The sequence below is a fragment of the Brassica oleracea genome, chromosome C5 (genome assembly GCF_000695525.1).
Source record: "Brassica oleracea var. oleracea cultivar TO1000 chromosome C5, BOL, whole genome shotgun sequence".
Classification (NCBI taxonomy): Eukaryota; Viridiplantae; Streptophyta; class Magnoliopsida; order Brassicales; family Brassicaceae; genus Brassica; species Brassica oleracea.
In genome coordinates this window covers 11,696,417-11,713,737 of record NC_027752.1, presented here as the reverse complement: position 1 = coordinate 11,713,737, position 17,321 = coordinate 11,696,417, and the positions used below count along the sequence as shown (strand labels likewise).

The window sequence follows — 17,321 nt, the reverse complement described above, 5'->3', positions numbered from 1 at the left end:
CTTCCTTTACTTTCACAATTTTAAATTTACTATGCATTTTCTATTTCAGACTTTGCAATATTTTCCAGCTTTTTAAGAAATCCATTTCAACAATGTACCTCACACGAGGATGACTTTTTTTTTACATTTTAATAGTTCCAAAAGGGTTGACGTAATATTAAACATCGTCATTTTTAATAGAGAACATGTTATTTGCATGAAACCATACGCAGATAAACATCCAGTATATACGCATACCACCACTTTTACTCTCCAAATCAACAATTACATTTCCATTTAAAAGAATTTTACACATTACAAGTCTCAACTAATATGAATTTTCAAACCTCTTCACTCTTCTTCTTCTTATAAATCTCTTCACTCTTCCTCTTTTGTACTCCACCACCATCAACATTTTACACTACAACACCACAAGTATATCTAACATCCCCGCGCTTGTGCGGGGCTCCCCCCTAGTCTACATTATAATGAGGCACTTTGCTCACATCAGCGTGCCATGTCAGCGTTTTGTGGGTCCCACTTTTAAAAACTGTGAAAAAGTGTCAAGCCATGATTCGAACTCGGGTTATTGAGATATAAACACCAACATTTATACCACTAAACAAAATGATACTTTGTACATTGATGGCAGAAACTAATATATATTTATGAAGGTCGGAAACCCTTGCTTCTTGGGCTTCCTCTGAGGACCGGGCTTACAAGTGTATTATGGGTTTCATTTTAAAATGGGATTCATCACGTTATATGAAAAAAAACTCAAGTTTGCAACAATTATAGTTTTCTCATATTGTAAACTGTCGTCGTTTAACATGAGTTAGGGTTATTGTCTCGGACAAGTCTGAGTTACAAAGTTGCGCCGTGTGTCTGTTCGTAATTTATTTTTTCACCGGTGAACTCTTCATCTCCCTATTTTAAATCGCTTGAACATAAATGTTCCTGATTTGTAGCCCCTCTGTAAACCTTATATATATATATATGATTCTCATTTTTGATGAATCCAATCTGCATCTCCACAAAACTCATTGATTCCTCTTAGCTTTAACCATCTTCTAGAAAATGTTTTTCTCTGCCTCTCCAGTTCCTCAAACCAGCATCCCCGGCGTTTGTCACTCAACCTTTGAGTCTCTCCGTCTTGGTCGTAGTAGTCTGAGCATAGCCTATGGCCTCCTCCGCTTCTGGGATTCCCTGAACTTCAAGAAAGACACTGAGTTTATGGGAATCACGGTTCTCTTACTTGATGAAGAGGTAAGTTAATCTTCGATCTATCACACTTATTTAAAATAACTGTTTCTAATTTATTTCTTGATTCTTTGTTGAATAATATTATTTGCAGATTCCTTGATTCATGGGTTTATTCCGCCAGGCGTGCTAATTATTACATGCCATCTTTGAAAACCGGTTCCATTGTGAAAGACGATCGTTGTGAGGTTGCTAGGTGCTCAAGCATGTACAAGATAACTGATCATTCATTCCTCATTTATTTCATCTCACCAACCATTATTGATGAAGTCATCACGGTTGCTCCTGAGATCAATCTCCAGTCATGATTAGACTGTTCGACAATCTCCAAGTGATTGCGAACACATACCTAGAACTCTCAGATATATTATCATATTGCATTTGGGTTTATATTATGTTTTGATATCATAACTGATATTTAAACTCACGGATGTAGTTGGACAAATCCATTCTGTCCAGGGCTATGACCTCACCAAAAAAACAACTCGAGTCGTTCTTCGTCTCCTCAATGATCTGTAAGAAACAATCAACACACAATTCTCTTTATATTACTGTCTATAGTGTGCTAACATCAATAAATATTTCCTACCTAAGATCTATGGTCATCTATTTAGCTCCCTTACTTATCAAACTAATTTTACACAAACTTTTATTTTACAGTTTAAAAGAAACCACAATAACCAAAACAATCAAAACACCAAAAACTAGAATCCCAAAAAGATGAATCATTAATGATCACCTCTCTTTTTTTGTCTAATCTTACAAATAAACTTCAAAACAAATATACCAAACCAATCACCTCAACTAAAACTTAACGACACATACAACGAGTCAGCTAAACAAATACAAACTACACGGCCAGCTATTTAACAATTTACAAACTTACTTTCGTAGATGCTTACAAAGAAGATGAAGACGACAACCAAAATCAGTGAAATTACCTAACAAAAAAGCAGAGTAAGTTACGAACTCTGATAAATACAACTAACAATGAGTTTTGTTTACATATTACCCATCAAATAAAAGAGAAACGAACACAGCCACACCAAAAGATACAAGAGACAACCCGACATACACAAAGGCGGCAACAATATCTCCACATGCTCGCTCCTCTTGTCTTATGAAAATAGTTTACATGTTTAATGTCAAATGAGAAATACATAAATTCATTTAAAATCCATAGAGGTCCAAATACTCAGAATTGTCACTCATTTTATAGTTATTTCTACAAGGATTCATGTATTTGTTTTAAAGGTCCGGTAAAAGCAACAAGTTTAAAAATAATAAAAAACAGAACATAATAAAAATAATAAAAATTATTATTTAATACACACAACTTACACAACTAAACTGAAGAAAAAATATCTAGAAATAAAAGGTACTCTCAACAACTTTAATATAATTTATGTACTTTCACATTACTAACACAATTTTGTCATTCATAAGTGGAGAACAATGCATACACAGTTCATCATCACAACTCTAACACTATAACAATAAAAAAAACTTGAAAAATAATGATCAACCCAAAACGCAAAATTCACAACTACAATAACCCTAACAAATATTGAAATATAACAAGAAATTTATCTACGACTCCGCGCTTGCGCGGAGGCAATGCCTCTAGTTTATATAGATAGACAAATAATTAAGTTTAAATCATCCTTCAAATAAGCTTTTACATAATTGCAATTTTAATTGGATTCCTCTCCAAAAATTATAATCTTAACCCATTTTGTAATTTATTTTTGAATTTCTGTCATTGCGGCTATATCCTTTGGATGAGAAACTATGAAAGATAAAATTATAAAATTTTGTTACCACGGACATGCTGTAAAAATTAAAATAGTTAAAGGTCTTATATATATATATATCCATAACCCCGAAAATAAGGAAATAAGGATTTACAGCAGGCGAGAGAGGCACGGCCGACTTGGTTATACATCCTAATCTTAATTCCTCCGACTTCTCCTAACGTTAAGCATTAATTTCTTTCCTTTATTTTTTAATTCCAATTATTATTTCTTGATTATCTTTCCTTAATCCCAAAAGATTAAAATTAAAATTGATAGTATATATCTTATCGAGATTCCGTTTCGACGAATTAAATTCTCGTCTGTTTCGTTTTGGGTCCGTGTATAAGAGAACAAAAGTTCGCGTACGTTCATCCTTCAACCTCAGATAAGAAAACTCCTTTGCTTATGCATGGATAGAGGTAATTAATTACTCGATTTATTTCTTTAAAATTATTGTATCTCCTTAGTCATGTTTTTTTTTCATTTTAATCTTCACTTTCAGTCTGTTTCATGTTTGATCATTATTTCATTTGATTGATGATATACGACGATTCGTTTGAAAACTGTTAGGGTTCGTTTGGTAAGATTTTTTATATCAATCTCTTTTTTTTAATGTCAATCTCAATGATTCGTTTGTATTTTAGAAACGTTAATTCCTATAAACAACATAGGAACCTTCGTGAGTTTTTTTCTTCATTTCTTGAACATGGGTTTAGATTGTTGTTTGAAACTTTGAATCTTGGGAAAGATAGTTTTTTTTTTTGCAAAAATTGGGAAAGATAGTCGCAAAAACCTTTTTAAAAAATTATGGGAAAAGTTTGTTCGATTTGACCAATGTGGTTATGATTTTTTATTTAACTCAAAATTATAAACGTGTAGCTTTTCTGTTTTTATTATTACGTTTATAAAACTTTGGCAACAGATTTTGGCTGTTTTAGCTTCTCGTTCATTTTTACCGTTTATTGGTATTTTAAAACAATTTTTTTGTCAATTGACGTCTTGAAGATCATAACTATTAGTTCTTACTATTGATCATATATTTCCACTTGTTTAAATTACTTCATTTTCTTAAAAAAAGTTTGTGTTTGTTATAAACTTATTCTGATATTTCAATTTGATTTGCCAAAATAACTTGGTAAACACATTCTATCATTAATAGTTATAGCTTAACTTTATGTAGTTATACTTGTTATTTTTTGGTAAAAAAATATCTTAATTGCTGCATCATTTTTGTGATCTTATAAAATATTGGATAAAGGATTTTTTTTTAATTTCAATAGAAAATTTGTTGGAATTTTAGTCCTTTAGCAAGCTACAAATGTATGATTATAGATTTGAAGAATGTAGAAAATTCTTAAAACTTCAATTTAGAAAAAAATATTATAAGTACAAAGAGAACTTTGGCAAGCTAAATTGTTTCTAAAACATAGTTTACATTTAAATAAATAAAGTATAGATGAATTCTATTCTTTGAGTGATATATAGTGGCATATATTAATTATGCTATTTTGAAGAAATTATCAGTTTTTCTTATAAATTGTTTATAAAAAAAGTTTCAAAATAGACTATATAATCAATATGTCGTATATTTGGACATTTACTCATTTGTTAACCGAAGAAGTTGATTCATTGGATAGAAAAAAGGTGTGGATGGATATATAGAATTTCTAAGAAACCTCCAGAAGCTTTATGGTTTATAATTTGGTGATGATGACATATTCGCTGGAGAACAGTTTTATTTGGGTCTAATATATATACATTTCATTATTTTTTCCATTGACAGGAAAAAAAACATTGAATGTCACAGATTCTCAATAATATCTCAGAGACCATCCCTTCGATGATGTCACAACCTTCACATAGCTGTCTTCCTATTTAAAACCTCTCCATGCAACTCTAGCATCCCATTAAATAAAATAAAAACAAAACCCACCAAAAAATCATTTTGTTTAGGTTTTGTATTTTATTTATTTTATTTCTTCCTCCTCCAACTCATCCTCATACATGGCTTCCACTTCTTCATCTGATCAGTCTCTTTCCATCAATTCCCATCTAACCTCACCTTTATTTACGTCATACATGCTTTCACGCACGTCATCTTCTTCATCCGCCGTCGGAGACTACATCGGGACAGAGAGCTGCTTCGACGTCCTTTCCGCCGATGAAGAAAACGACGTTGTCTCCCCACAGAAGCCTTTGAACCGGTTTCGTTATGGAGGAAGGAGGAGGGAGGAAAGAGAAGCTAGAGCTGCGGCGGCGCGTGAGATTCCTCCGCCGATACCGCTGCTTGCTCAGACGGAGAATCTTCTCCCGCACATGCCGTGGGTTCTGAAGCGTGTGGTGACGAGCGACGGGAGGCTTATCCTTAGAGAAGAGAAGGTTCGTCATCACGAGTATTTCCGTGCGCATAGATCCAATGGTCGTCTCACTCTCCACCTTGTTCCTCTTGACGACGACGTTTTCGAACTTCCCCAAGAGCCATCTCATTACCCACCTGATGATGTTGATGAGCATGATCACGAGTGTGATGGTGATGATGCTGATTATCATCACGAGGTGAGAGATGATTTGGATGATCTGGCGGATAATGTTGATAAGAATGTTATTATTACTATCCGTGATGGTGAGGATGGTGTTGTCCGTAATTATGATGATGTTAAGGACAATGTGCATGGTGGTAGTGAAGAAGAATATAGGAAAGCTACATTATCGGCGGTGGTGGACGAGACGGCGGTGGAGAGCGGAGGGATGGTTGGAGGAGGAGGAGGATCGCCAAGAGGAAAGTGTTTGAAGTCATGTTTTGTTGGTATAAGAGCTCAAGAGATCCGACCAGTCCTTAGTTGATTAATTATTGTTAATTAGTTTTTTTTTTGCGGAAAACAAATATTACTGTCGCAGAGAGTTTAAAGAAACAACCGGCTTAGATTAGAGTAACCGGCTTAGATTAGAGTATGAATGTGAGAGGGTTTTCTCATAAGATAATTAATCTGTTTCAGAGTGTAATCTATCTTCTTTGAGGATTTTGTAGGTTATTTAAACATCTTTTTAGTGGGTTAATAGTTTTGTCGGCACGTGAGTGATGTTTGTTTTGTAAGTTTGAGTTTATCTGGCCGGGTGAATACTACGAGAAAGAGATACACTTGTAAGAGAAAATATTTCAAATTCGAATCGTAATCTCCTTTTAGAGGATATTAAGGATAATATTCGAAAGATAGAAATGCAAAAAAAGGGAAGAGAAACATTACAGCAAATATTCGATATACCATATGGTGCAAACAGCTAATATTGTTTTCATTTTTTTTGGAGAAAATTGATTTTGACTTTGCTTATATATTGCTTCAAATGTAGCGATCTCCAGAATCTATCTATCACTTCAAAAAAAAATCTGCGTTCGTACACACGATGCCATTTTGAGAAAAAAAAAACCATTGCTGGCTACATTAAGTATTGTCTATCACGTGACTAACCATGCAAACTAAACTAACGTATACTTAATTATATGAAATATATGTTATGAATGACAACATCCATCAACTTAATGATGTTATGTGGTTAACATCACGAGTTTAGTTTCATTCATCCAAAAATTGATGTTTATGTCAGAGACCGTTTAAAACTCATTTCATCAATTAAAACATGACGGACCTTACCATAATTTAACTAAAATTAGATTTTAACCAACGTTTTAAAAGCGTAATAATATTTTTAACAAAAATCTAATTTACAAAATCAATATATTTTAACATTTTTGATTAGTGTTTTATATTTTAGTGTATTTGAAAACATATAATTAAATTAATTTTATTTATATTAAATATGAAAGTTATATAAAAATATTATGCAATTTTATTTTTTAATTATTTTAATCTGTTTTTTATGAATTTTTAATAAAATTTATGTAATTGGTTTGATTGATGGGCTTTTTGCAAATATGACTCAAAACTTGAAGTCAAACACAAAACTAACCCATATTTTTTTTAGAACTTTGACTTGCCCATTTCACCCCCAAAGTTCAGATTATTCACGAAAATACCATCACTTTTTTTTTTTGAAAATGTATATTTTACTCTATCACCCTTATCTTCTTCAAGTATTCACAATATTGTCATTGCCATCAATACACCAACCACAATGAACAACCAATTTGAAGCTATTAATGCACCTAAAAATCGATTTACACTATTTCTTTCTCAATTCTTATGCACCAAAAACAACATCTCTTTACTTTCTCTCCATATTCATCCAAAAAAAAACCCAAGATTTTGATTCTAAAAATTTTATGGTTCATAGAACCATTGAAGCTTACGATTCTTGGTGGGTAACTTTTGTTTGAGATTTTGGGTGCTTGGAAAATATTTTTGTGTGCTAAACAACTTATCTCATGGTTGAAACTATGAAATTAGTTTTTTTTTCAGATATGTTCGTCCAGACAACTTACATATAAGTTTGGCTGTAGACGACTTACATAGAAGTCTTCTGGTCAATGCAGAGGTTAATTTTGCAATTGACTTTCAAATGTGTTTTTCTAGACGACTTACATGGAAGTCGTCTATTTTTGTTTGTTAAAAAAAAATCGAGACGACTTCCATGTAAGTCGTCTAAGGTAAACGGGTTAGTTTTGCATTTGACCGGATTGTGTGAGAAATTTGACTTTTCCTAGACGACTTACATGTAAGTCGTCCAGTAGAAAATTAAAAAATCAATATTTTGTTATACCTAGACGACTTCCATGTAAATCATCTCAGGTTAGTTTTGCAATTGAAAAATAAAACAAAAAAATATGTTTGTCTAAACGACTTACACGGAAGTCGTCCATCAGACGACTTCCACGAAAGTCGTCCATGATTTTATTCCGAGATTCTGGTCAAACTTTGCTTATCTAGGACGACTTCCATGTAAGTCTTCGGACGGACGACTTCGGTCTAAGTCGTCTAGAAAAAAATAATTTTTTTTGCTTTATTTTTCAATTGCAAAACTAACCTGAGACGACTTACATGGAAGTCGTCTAGGTATAATAAAATATTGATTTTTTAATTTTCTACTGGACGACTTCCATGTAAGTCGTCTAGGGAAAATGAGTTAGTTTTGCATTTGACCGGATTGTGTCAGAAATTTGACTTTTCCTGGACGACTTACATGGAAGTCGTCTCAAATTTTTTTTTAACAAACAAGGATGGACGACTTCCATGTAAGTCGTCTATGTTAAAAATCAATTGCAAAACTAACCTAAATGGACGACTTCCTAGAAGTCTACCAGACGACCTCTGTGGAAGTCGTCTGCGTCAATGTTTAATAAACTTTCATTTTATCTAAAACTATAAAGACTTTTTAATTTTTTTTTGTTAATTCATTTATATTAGTCAATATTAGGGTTACTGAATGAAATTTATAATTTAATTGGTGATATTTATAAGGTTACCAACATTTAAGCTTAGTAAAGTTTCTAGCTAATTGAGAAGACTTCCGTGAAAGTCTTCTACATTAGTTTTTGTAAATTTGTTAAGTAACTTTAAGATATATTTATTTAATTTTCAAAAGTGTTAAGTAACTTCAAGAATATCAAGTAACATGGTTTAATGTGTCTTCTCAGATCATAAGATATATATTTTTACTTATGTATCTAATGAAAGTGTTCTAGCTTTGAACTTATGTAATGGTTTATCTTTTGTGAATTTGACTAAGTTTTCTTGAGAATTCTTGTCCCTTAGTTGTAATAAATTTGATTAATTTTTTGTGTTATTGTGTTTTGCTATTGAAGTTGTATCAATGACTTCAATTATGTCAAGTACTTTTGGCAAGATAATGTCGTGGAAAATGAACATATTTACCAAACTTTTTCATTAATATCTCTTCAAATTTACAAAAAAAAAGTCACAACTAAAGGAGTACACATGCAAATCACAAAACAGACCACAAACAGAACTATTATAGATCATTCCTCTACAAAGACAAGCTTAGACACCACTTGATATAGAAGAAGACCCCGTCAGAAGACTTCCTGGAAGTCGTCTGGAAGACTTCCCATAAGTCTTCCAAAGTCTGATCCAGATCTGAAAAACATGTATATCAAATCCAGATCTGTAAAATCTGTATATCATATCAAAAAACGTTTAAATGACTTAAAACAGATAAAATGAGTGGAAAATTAGATATAAATACTTTTATAGAACACACAAAATACACATCCAAGTGGAAGATGAGAACCATCTGATTAAAACATGCAACAAAAAGATAGATTAGTGAGAAAGACATGAGACAAAAATAAAAATTCATATAAAGTTTAGTATTTCAAGTCAAAAATATTTGAGTGGGTTTGAAAAGTTTCAGTTTGGGAAAAAAATATAAATTTTATGCAACAGGAGGTTACCAAATGAAGAAAAATCAACATAAGAATTTACCAAAACGCTCAGATCTATTATGAAAGGGAGACATGGGAGAAGACTCCCTCAGAAGACTTCCTGGAAGTCGTCTGGAAGACTTCCTGGAAGTCGTCTGGAAGACTTCCTGGAAGTCGCCAGGAAGACTTCCTAGAAGTCGTTTGGAAGTCTTCTAGCCCAGAAGTCTTCCAGATCTGAAAAACCTCCATATCCAAATCCAGATCTGAAAAACTTGCATCTCCAAAAACGTTCAAATGGCTTAAAAACAGAGAAAATGAGAGGAATATTAGATAGATCTACCTTTATAGAACACACAAAAATACATATCTAAAATTATTAAATCTACCTTTAAATGAGTGGAAGATGATAACCATGTAATGAAAAACCTGCAAAACAAGATAAACTAGTGAGAAAGACATGAGACAAAAACAATAAATTGATATAAATTTTGGTGTTTATAAGTTCAAAAGGATTAGAGAGAGGTTGGAAAGTTTTAGAATGATGAACATACAATTTTTGTTGCAGCCATTTGAGAGGAGGAGAGAGAATGTGTAAATGTTTTTTTTTATATATAGAGATAAAAATTTCAATAAGGTTAAATATTTTCGATAAGAAGACTTACTAGACGACTTACTTGTAAGTCGCCCAGAAGACTTCAATATTTTTAGCGGAAAACTAAAATATTTTTAGCGGGAGTTAGAAGACTTCCCAGACGACTTACATGTTAGTCGTCTAGACCCTAAACATAACCCCTAAACTACATTAACTAACTAAACACTTCATAAAATCAAATTACACTTAAAAAGTGTTTTTTTTTTGATGAAATGTTAAATTTATTGATCATCATGGAAAAGAATAGTTATGTACAAAATGAATCTAGAAATCCAAAATCTTTGCTCTTTGCTTCTATCCTTACCCAATATGGGCCTCAAACTTAAAAGTGTTTACTATACACAAAAATAATCACATGTAGATAAAAATTTAATTTTTCAAAAAAAATTTAAGCTTTCCAAAATCTAACCGTAAGAATACATACAATACTACAACATATGTTGTCAAACCCTAGACCAAAGAATATCATGATTCACTACTTTCACTCATCTATGTTGAAAATGATTCAATTTTATTATATCTTAATTTATATCACTTAAAACTGTTTATAATTACATGATTTTAATTTTTCGCTTATCAAAATATTTTGTTTTAAAAGCGTAATTAATTTTTTAACAAAATATAGTTTACAAAATAATATGTTTTATAAAATTTTGGTAAGTAGTGTTTTAACATTTTTATTTAGTGTATTTGAAAACTATATAATTATATTATTTTATTTATATTAAATATGAAAGTTATATATGATATTATTTAATTTTGTTTTTTTAATTATTTGTTTTGTTTTTTAATTATTTGTTTTGTTTTGTTATTAACTTTTAATATAATTTCTATAATTCATTTGATTAATTGTGTGATATATACTTATTTGATAAATTTTTAATTATAAAACTGACGTTAATTTATTAACTTTCACATTTTATTTGTTTAAAAACATATTTGATGCCAACTTAAACCAAACATAATCTCGCATATATAATTATTAGTTATATACTTTTAAGAATAAAAATAATCTAAGAATAAGAATCTAATATGAAAGTTTTACTAAATTTAAATGAATGAAATTTTTGTTTATAAAATATAAATAATATAATTCATTAATTTAATTAATTTATGTTAAACAACAAAAAATGTTAGAATCAGTGAATTGACATCAAATAAGTTTTATAATAAAAAAATTGATCAAATAAGTATATATCACACAATTAATCAAATGAATTATAGAAATTATATTAAAAGTTAATAACAAAACAAAACAAATAATTAAAAAACAAAACAAATAATTAAAAAAACAAAATTAAATAATATCATATATAACTTTCATATTTAATATAAATAAAATAATATAATTATATAGTTTTCAAATACACTAAATAAAAATGTTAAAACACTACTTACCAAAATTTTATAAAACATATTATTTTGTAAACTATATTTTGTTAAAAAATTAATTACGCTTTTAAAACACGGGTCAAAATCTAATTTTAATTAAATTACTGTCAGGTACATCATATCTTAATTGATAAAACGAGAAATTTAAGTGGTCTCTGACATCCACATCATTTTTTGGATGAATGAAATTAAACTTGTAATGTTAACTACTTAACATCATTAAGTTGAACGATGTTGTCATGCATAACATATACTTCGTATAGATAGGTATACATTAGTTTAGTTTGCATGGTTATCCATGTGATGGCCAATACTTTACGTAGTCATCAATCATTTTTTTTTTTTTAGAAAGAAACAAGAGTACATATTTTTTTTATTTTCTTTACGAATAACTGAAATAAGAGTACATATCTATATAGTAAATAAATGTACTGTAATTTTTTAAATTATCGAAAAGAGAAGCCAATGAGGGAGAATAAAAGGTACGGAGAAAAATGCAAGTACAGCTAAGTTAGAAAGATAAAGAGTTTCCCGATGAAGAAGAAAACTGATGTTTAAGACACAGTCTTCTGTTCTGTCTTTTATTCAGTTCCTCATCATTGGTCTTTCCCACCAACTGGTCTCTTGTCTTCTTTTCATCCCCGGTTTTCTCTCTTTAACCGGTCTTCTTCACTCCATAATCCTCTCATCAAATAACAATAAAATTCAACTTTCCTGGAAATTCGATTAATTAACTCCTTCACATTGTTAAATTTTCACATACCTAAAACCCCTAATTGATTGTCATAACAAAATCACATTCAAATTGTTACAAACTTAAATTAGAACTTAAAAGTACATAAGTACATGTTGGAGCAAAGAAAGAAATCCGTAGAATTATAAACAAATTCTAATTACTGTTGGTGTTATACTCAACACTAATCGAGATCATTCGTGATTACTCCCTCATATAGATTATTCTTAGAGCATCTCCAAAAAGACTCTCTATTATAGAATTTTGCAAACTCTATATTTGAAGTTTCAAGGTGTTCTTTTCCAAAAGCAAAACTTCAAATTTAACTTCAAAATTATTTATAATTTACACTATACTCCTTATATTTGTCATAATTAATATAAATCCATAAAACTTTTGTAGATAAATAGCACATATATAAAATATTATAGTAATATTAATTAATAAAATATTACACTAAAATATAAAATTATAAATAAAAATACATAATTAAATATTAAACAACAAGAAAAATACCACATTATTACATAAAATTATTTTAAAATGCTCTATTTTCGGTTATACAAAATTTGTTTGGAAAATATTTTAAGAGTTCTGAAGAAAATTTACTAGACTATTAATGTTGATGTAATATTTAAATTTGTGTAATAATTATGTCCTCATGTATATATCTTCTAAAAAAATTTATTAAGTTTCTTTTGTAATATTCTTGTTGTCTAATTCTACTTTTAAAATATTATAAATCTTATTTTTATTTTTTAAAAAACTTCTATATGTAAAATTTAATTTATAGAAATAAATTTGAAATATTTAAAGTATACAAAAGTTTTAAAGATTAAAATTATTGATGAGAAAATACTTAAGAACCATAAATGTGATGTATAATTAATTATAAGGACCAAGATGCAAATACAAAGATGAAACTTCAAATTTAGAGTTTTATTTGAAGTTTCACTTCTTAAAACTCTAAATTTGAAGTTTTGAAGTTTTTTTTTTTAGAGCAAAAAACTCTATATTTGAAGTTATAGAATTTCTTTTATGCTTTTATTGAAAATTTGCGTCTTTGTTCTCATAATTAAAGGTATGTAGTTTGTTTTTATTTGAATTTGCATGCGCCAATTATTTGAATTTACGTAAAACAGTATTGTAATTTGTAAAGAAGAGTTTTGTTTTCCTGTGTTGTCTTTTGATTCAGATACGGAGATTGGTTTGGAACCAATGCATGCAGTTGGTCGTATAGAAGCGAAGGAGCTGTTAATTTGGTTCTTACTTGCACTGGTTCCTATGCCTCTTTTGTTAGTATTTTTTCTTTTTTTTTCCCTTTCATTATCTTGAATCTTTTCTTAATCTGATCATCTTTTTGTGAACTTGTTAAGAATGACTCTACGTATTAAACATTCGATTCAAAGTATTAAATTATCAAAAAAATTGTTAAAATTGATCTAAAATATTTATGGTCATCTAAATCTCAAAATCTGACCAGTTGGAAAAGACTATGAGAATACACAAAATGCCGAATGATGAGAAAAGAAAATGGAGAACACAAGTAATAACCCTCTTACAATTTACTCCCTCCGTTTCTTAAAAATAGATGTTTTGGTGTTTTCACACATATTAAAAAAACACATTAATCATGCATTGTTTTTAAAAATGATCAAATTCCAATGTTTTTTAACCAATAATTTTTCAATAAATTCAATTAATTTTATTGAAATTTGTAATTTTTGTATAGGAAATATAAAAAAACTATCTTTATGAAACAAATTTGTTTTCTAAAACTTTTATTTTAATGAAACAGAGGGAATATAGCTTCTTCTGGGGAGAGGTTAATGAACTTGTTTCTTGCCCAAAAAAAGGAGATTTTCGGAGTTTGTGTTTGTCAAACATGTCATGAGACCTTAATTGGGTCATAAACTGTCAAAATCATGGAGTATGTTTCCCTCTTCATTTCCTTTCTCTTGTCATCATGATATGGAACAATATGCATTTTGGTATGTTTTAAAGTGGTCTTGGACTCAACAACTGTTATATATCAGTTGCTAACCTTTCATCCAACACCTTATATTTTATCTATCCCTTTGAGAGAGAGATATCATACTCTGCATGCTGAGACCATTGTTGTAGGTTTCCCATCACAACATTATGACAAACTTTTAAAGCTTTTTTTGAGATGTGTTCTGAAGAGTGAACTGAAGACTGTGACATATAAAAGGTAAAAATTCGTAGCAGACTTGAGGTTTACATTAAATACAAATATTAACATCTTGAAATGTTTTCCACCCAAATTTACACCTTTATTCATTTCACTAACGAATTCATTTAAGCAAAACCAAAAACATCAATGAGTAAGATGATGCTCTAATGGAGAATCAATCACTCTACTACATCTCCAGACACTTGCACTCACAGATAGATAAACAAGTCCCTAGCTAACATCATTGGAGGTTTGACTCGTCTTCCTTGTGCTTCTCTTCTCTTTGTTTTGACTCCTAAAACTTGTTTAAGTGCGTTCCCGTGGACGAGCTGCCCAAAGAGAGCTCAGCGCACGGAGCCTGTGGAAGTACTCTCCTAAAGCGAGCAACCCTCGAGCAGCCTGCCTTGTCGTCAAGATCTTACTCATTTGCTGCAGTGTCTGCTTTCTCAGATGATCCGCCTGTTACAATACAGAGGTTTCGGTTGAGCCAATATCAAAACACTGAGCAGACATGAAGAAACATGGGTACGTGTGTTACCTGGTTCACAAAACCCTCCAATGCCTGAAGATTCTCCATAGCTGAAGCCATTTGAGCTCCGTGACTCACAGACTCAACAACTCTTATGTCAACTGCAATGTTTTCAACCAACCCCTGCTGAAGTTTATCCAAGCCTTGAGAAAGAGCTTCCTCTGCCTGCTGAGACGACTGTTGTAAGTTTCTCACCTCCAAGAGCTGCTGATCGGTTAAAGGCTCAATGTACGGCATCACAACCTGAAACAAACAATAGTGAACACTTAGAACTGTGTTCTAACGAGTGAAGAAACTGTAACGTGTAAAAGAGGTTTACATTTAAGAGCTCGGAAGGGCGGAAACCTCCAATCCACTGGAAGAAACGTTCGGTTGAAGTTCGCCACATCCCGGATATCAAGAAGAAGACATCAGCCTTTGCAGCATCAGCTTTCATGCGGAAGAGATTCGCGTAGTGGTTTAAGCAAATGTCGACGAGCATTTTGAGCTCAATGTCGCTGATATGCGCTTGGAGCGCTGTTCTAATCTCACTCACTCTCTTGTTCTGTTCTTCTAGCCAGTGTGTGTATTCCATCTCAAATGCAGCAATTCCTTTTAAAATAGTTTCATTAGAGTCATGAAGCAAATGCTAATATAGTTTTTTTTCCCATATATTAAGAAAATCATTTAAATTTCTACTGTACCCCCTCTTTAATACATTGTTTTGATTATTTTATTAGTTAATGAGCTAAAAAATGAAGGATAAAAATAGAAAAAAGCTATAAAACATATTCTTTGAAAATATAAAACCATACATGAAACAAATTTTAAAGTCTACAACACGACATTTAAAATGAAACGGAGGGAGTAGTGATATCAAACACCAACCTGTGTTCATGGTCCCAGCTGGTCCAAGATAACTAGAATCTGATGAATTGCGTACACATAATCCCTGTAACAAAGTCGCTTAGTCGTTGATATGAAACACAAAACCTTATAAAAAGGAAGTTTGAGCTCACCTGCTGCCTAGCTCTTGCAAGTTCCTGCTCGAGCTGTGATAACTTTAACCTGCTTTCTTCTAACTGCTGGACATGTGCCTAAAGGCAATATACATAACTCTTTTATAAGCCTTTTTATCTCTCTTTATTACCAAAAAGGACATGTTCTTACCTTCTTTCTCAAACGGCTTTTGCGAGCAGCCTCTCGGTTCTGAGCCAATCTCCGTTTCATCTGTGCATGAAGAGTGAGCAAACAACCCTCTAGTTCTTTATCATTCCCTTATCGAAATGCTAAAACTCTTGTTGTGTGTACCTTATCATTGATTTGGTCATCGTCCTGATCATTGTTACTAGAAGGTTCTGCTTCAACAGAGTTATTATACAAAGAAGTATAGTTCGCCTGCGTGTAATTTAAGTAACCACTAGTTTTAACAATCAAGTAAACATGAATTTGGGAGTAAAAAAAGGAATATAATCTGAACCTTATTGTTATCATCTGCGTCTGCTCTAGCATCCACCTCAGGAACTGTGGAAGAACTCGGATTGTTGTTGTTGTTCTGATTACTACTACCTATAGTGTTGAAAGCATTTTCCCAACCAGACAACTGTTGGAACGGTTCATACATCCCCATCTCTCTCAATGATATAGCTTGTGTAGTAGAAGAAGAAGATGAGCTCATCATCTGTAAAAAAAAAAAAAAAACAATAAATTACAAACTCAACCTTAAAGAAACTTCTCTCAAAGGCACAAACAGATGATTGACTAACACAACCATAAACAGTACAAGTTCTGCATCAAATATTAGTTTTTAGCTATTAAAGGTTGAAACTTTTATAACAATAATAAAAGACCAAACTCCTCAAGATTGAGCCTTTGAGCAAAGATAGCCACAAAGTCAGAAAGTTACAAACTTTGACCAAAAAAAAAGAAAGAAGGAAACTGTAAGCAATAATTGTAAACAAACCAAACCTCCATCGACAATTCATCACGAAGACGAGATACGAAGAGTGAATCTCTAGTTGAAACGCATTGTGGGTATATTCCAAAGAGACGAAGCTTAGAGGTGAAGCGTACACATCAATGAAAGGAGAAGAAGATATTTTTATTTATTTCCCTTTTTTTTATTTATATTTATCTCTTTGGTTTGATTAGTCCTACGAGCGTAAAATAATAAGCAAGTTGAAGTAAACGAGCGATGTACGACAAAAGCTCTCCACCGTGTGAAAAAACAAATCGAGTGACAGAAGAAAAGTCGAAATTTAACGTGCGCTTGTGTGTCTAAAATGCGCGTGAGATGACGTCCCTCTCACTGGTGATGAGCTGGATTCTTCATAGTCGACCGACACGTCACTTCTCCAGAGAATATTCCACATTTTTTTTGTTAAAATTATTCGTCTTTAAAATAATATATAACATATAGAATCTGAATCCAATTAGACATTATTATGTTCGTTTCCTGCTTGCATTTGAA

General features: G+C 31.3%; 2 protein-coding genes across 2 annotated transcripts; one reads left to right on the top strand and one right to left on the bottom strand.

Annotated features, from left to right (window-relative positions):
• The first annotated feature begins 3,273 nt into the window (after positions 1–3,273).
• Positions 3,274–5,949, top strand: LOC106293824. The gene is made up of 2 exons (XM_013729464.1): positions 3,274–3,454; positions 4,819–5,949. Exon 2 carries the CDS (start codon positions 5,040–5,042, stop codon positions 5,877–5,879), a length of 840 nt encoding a protein of 279 aa, XP_013584918.1. The 5' UTR covers positions 3,274–3,454; positions 4,819–5,039; the 3' UTR covers positions 5,880–5,949.
• Positions 5,950–14,368: 8,419 nt separating this feature from the next.
• On the bottom strand, positions 14,369–17,063 carry LOC106343179 (transcription factor TGA3). Its single transcript, XM_013782326.1, has 9 exons — positions 16,820–17,063; positions 16,332–16,532; positions 16,163–16,249; positions 16,022–16,081; positions 15,871–15,948; positions 15,740–15,803; positions 15,192–15,463; positions 14,882–15,115; positions 14,369–14,802 (listed from the first exon to the last, which is right to left on the bottom strand). Exons 1-9 carry the CDS (start codon positions 16,823–16,825, stop codon positions 14,650–14,652), a joined length of 1,155 nt encoding a protein of 384 aa, XP_013637780.1. The 5' UTR covers positions 16,826–17,063; the 3' UTR covers positions 14,369–14,649.
• Between the last annotated feature and the right edge of the window lie 258 nt (positions 17,064–17,321).

Coding starts and splice junctions, on each gene's coding strand:
- LOC106343179 (XM_013782326.1), bottom strand. Junction 16,082..16,162: donor ATGACCAAATCAATGATAAG/GTACACACAACA, acceptor CTTCATGCACAG/ATGAAACGGAGATTGGCTCA. Junction 15,804..15,870: donor TTGCAAGAGCTAGGCAGCAG/GTGAGCTCAAAC, acceptor ACTTTGTTACAG/GGATTATGTGTACGCAATTC.
- LOC106293824 (XM_013729464.1), top strand. CDS start 5,040: ATGGCTTCCACTTCTTCATCTGATCAGTCTCTTTCCATCAATTCCCAT.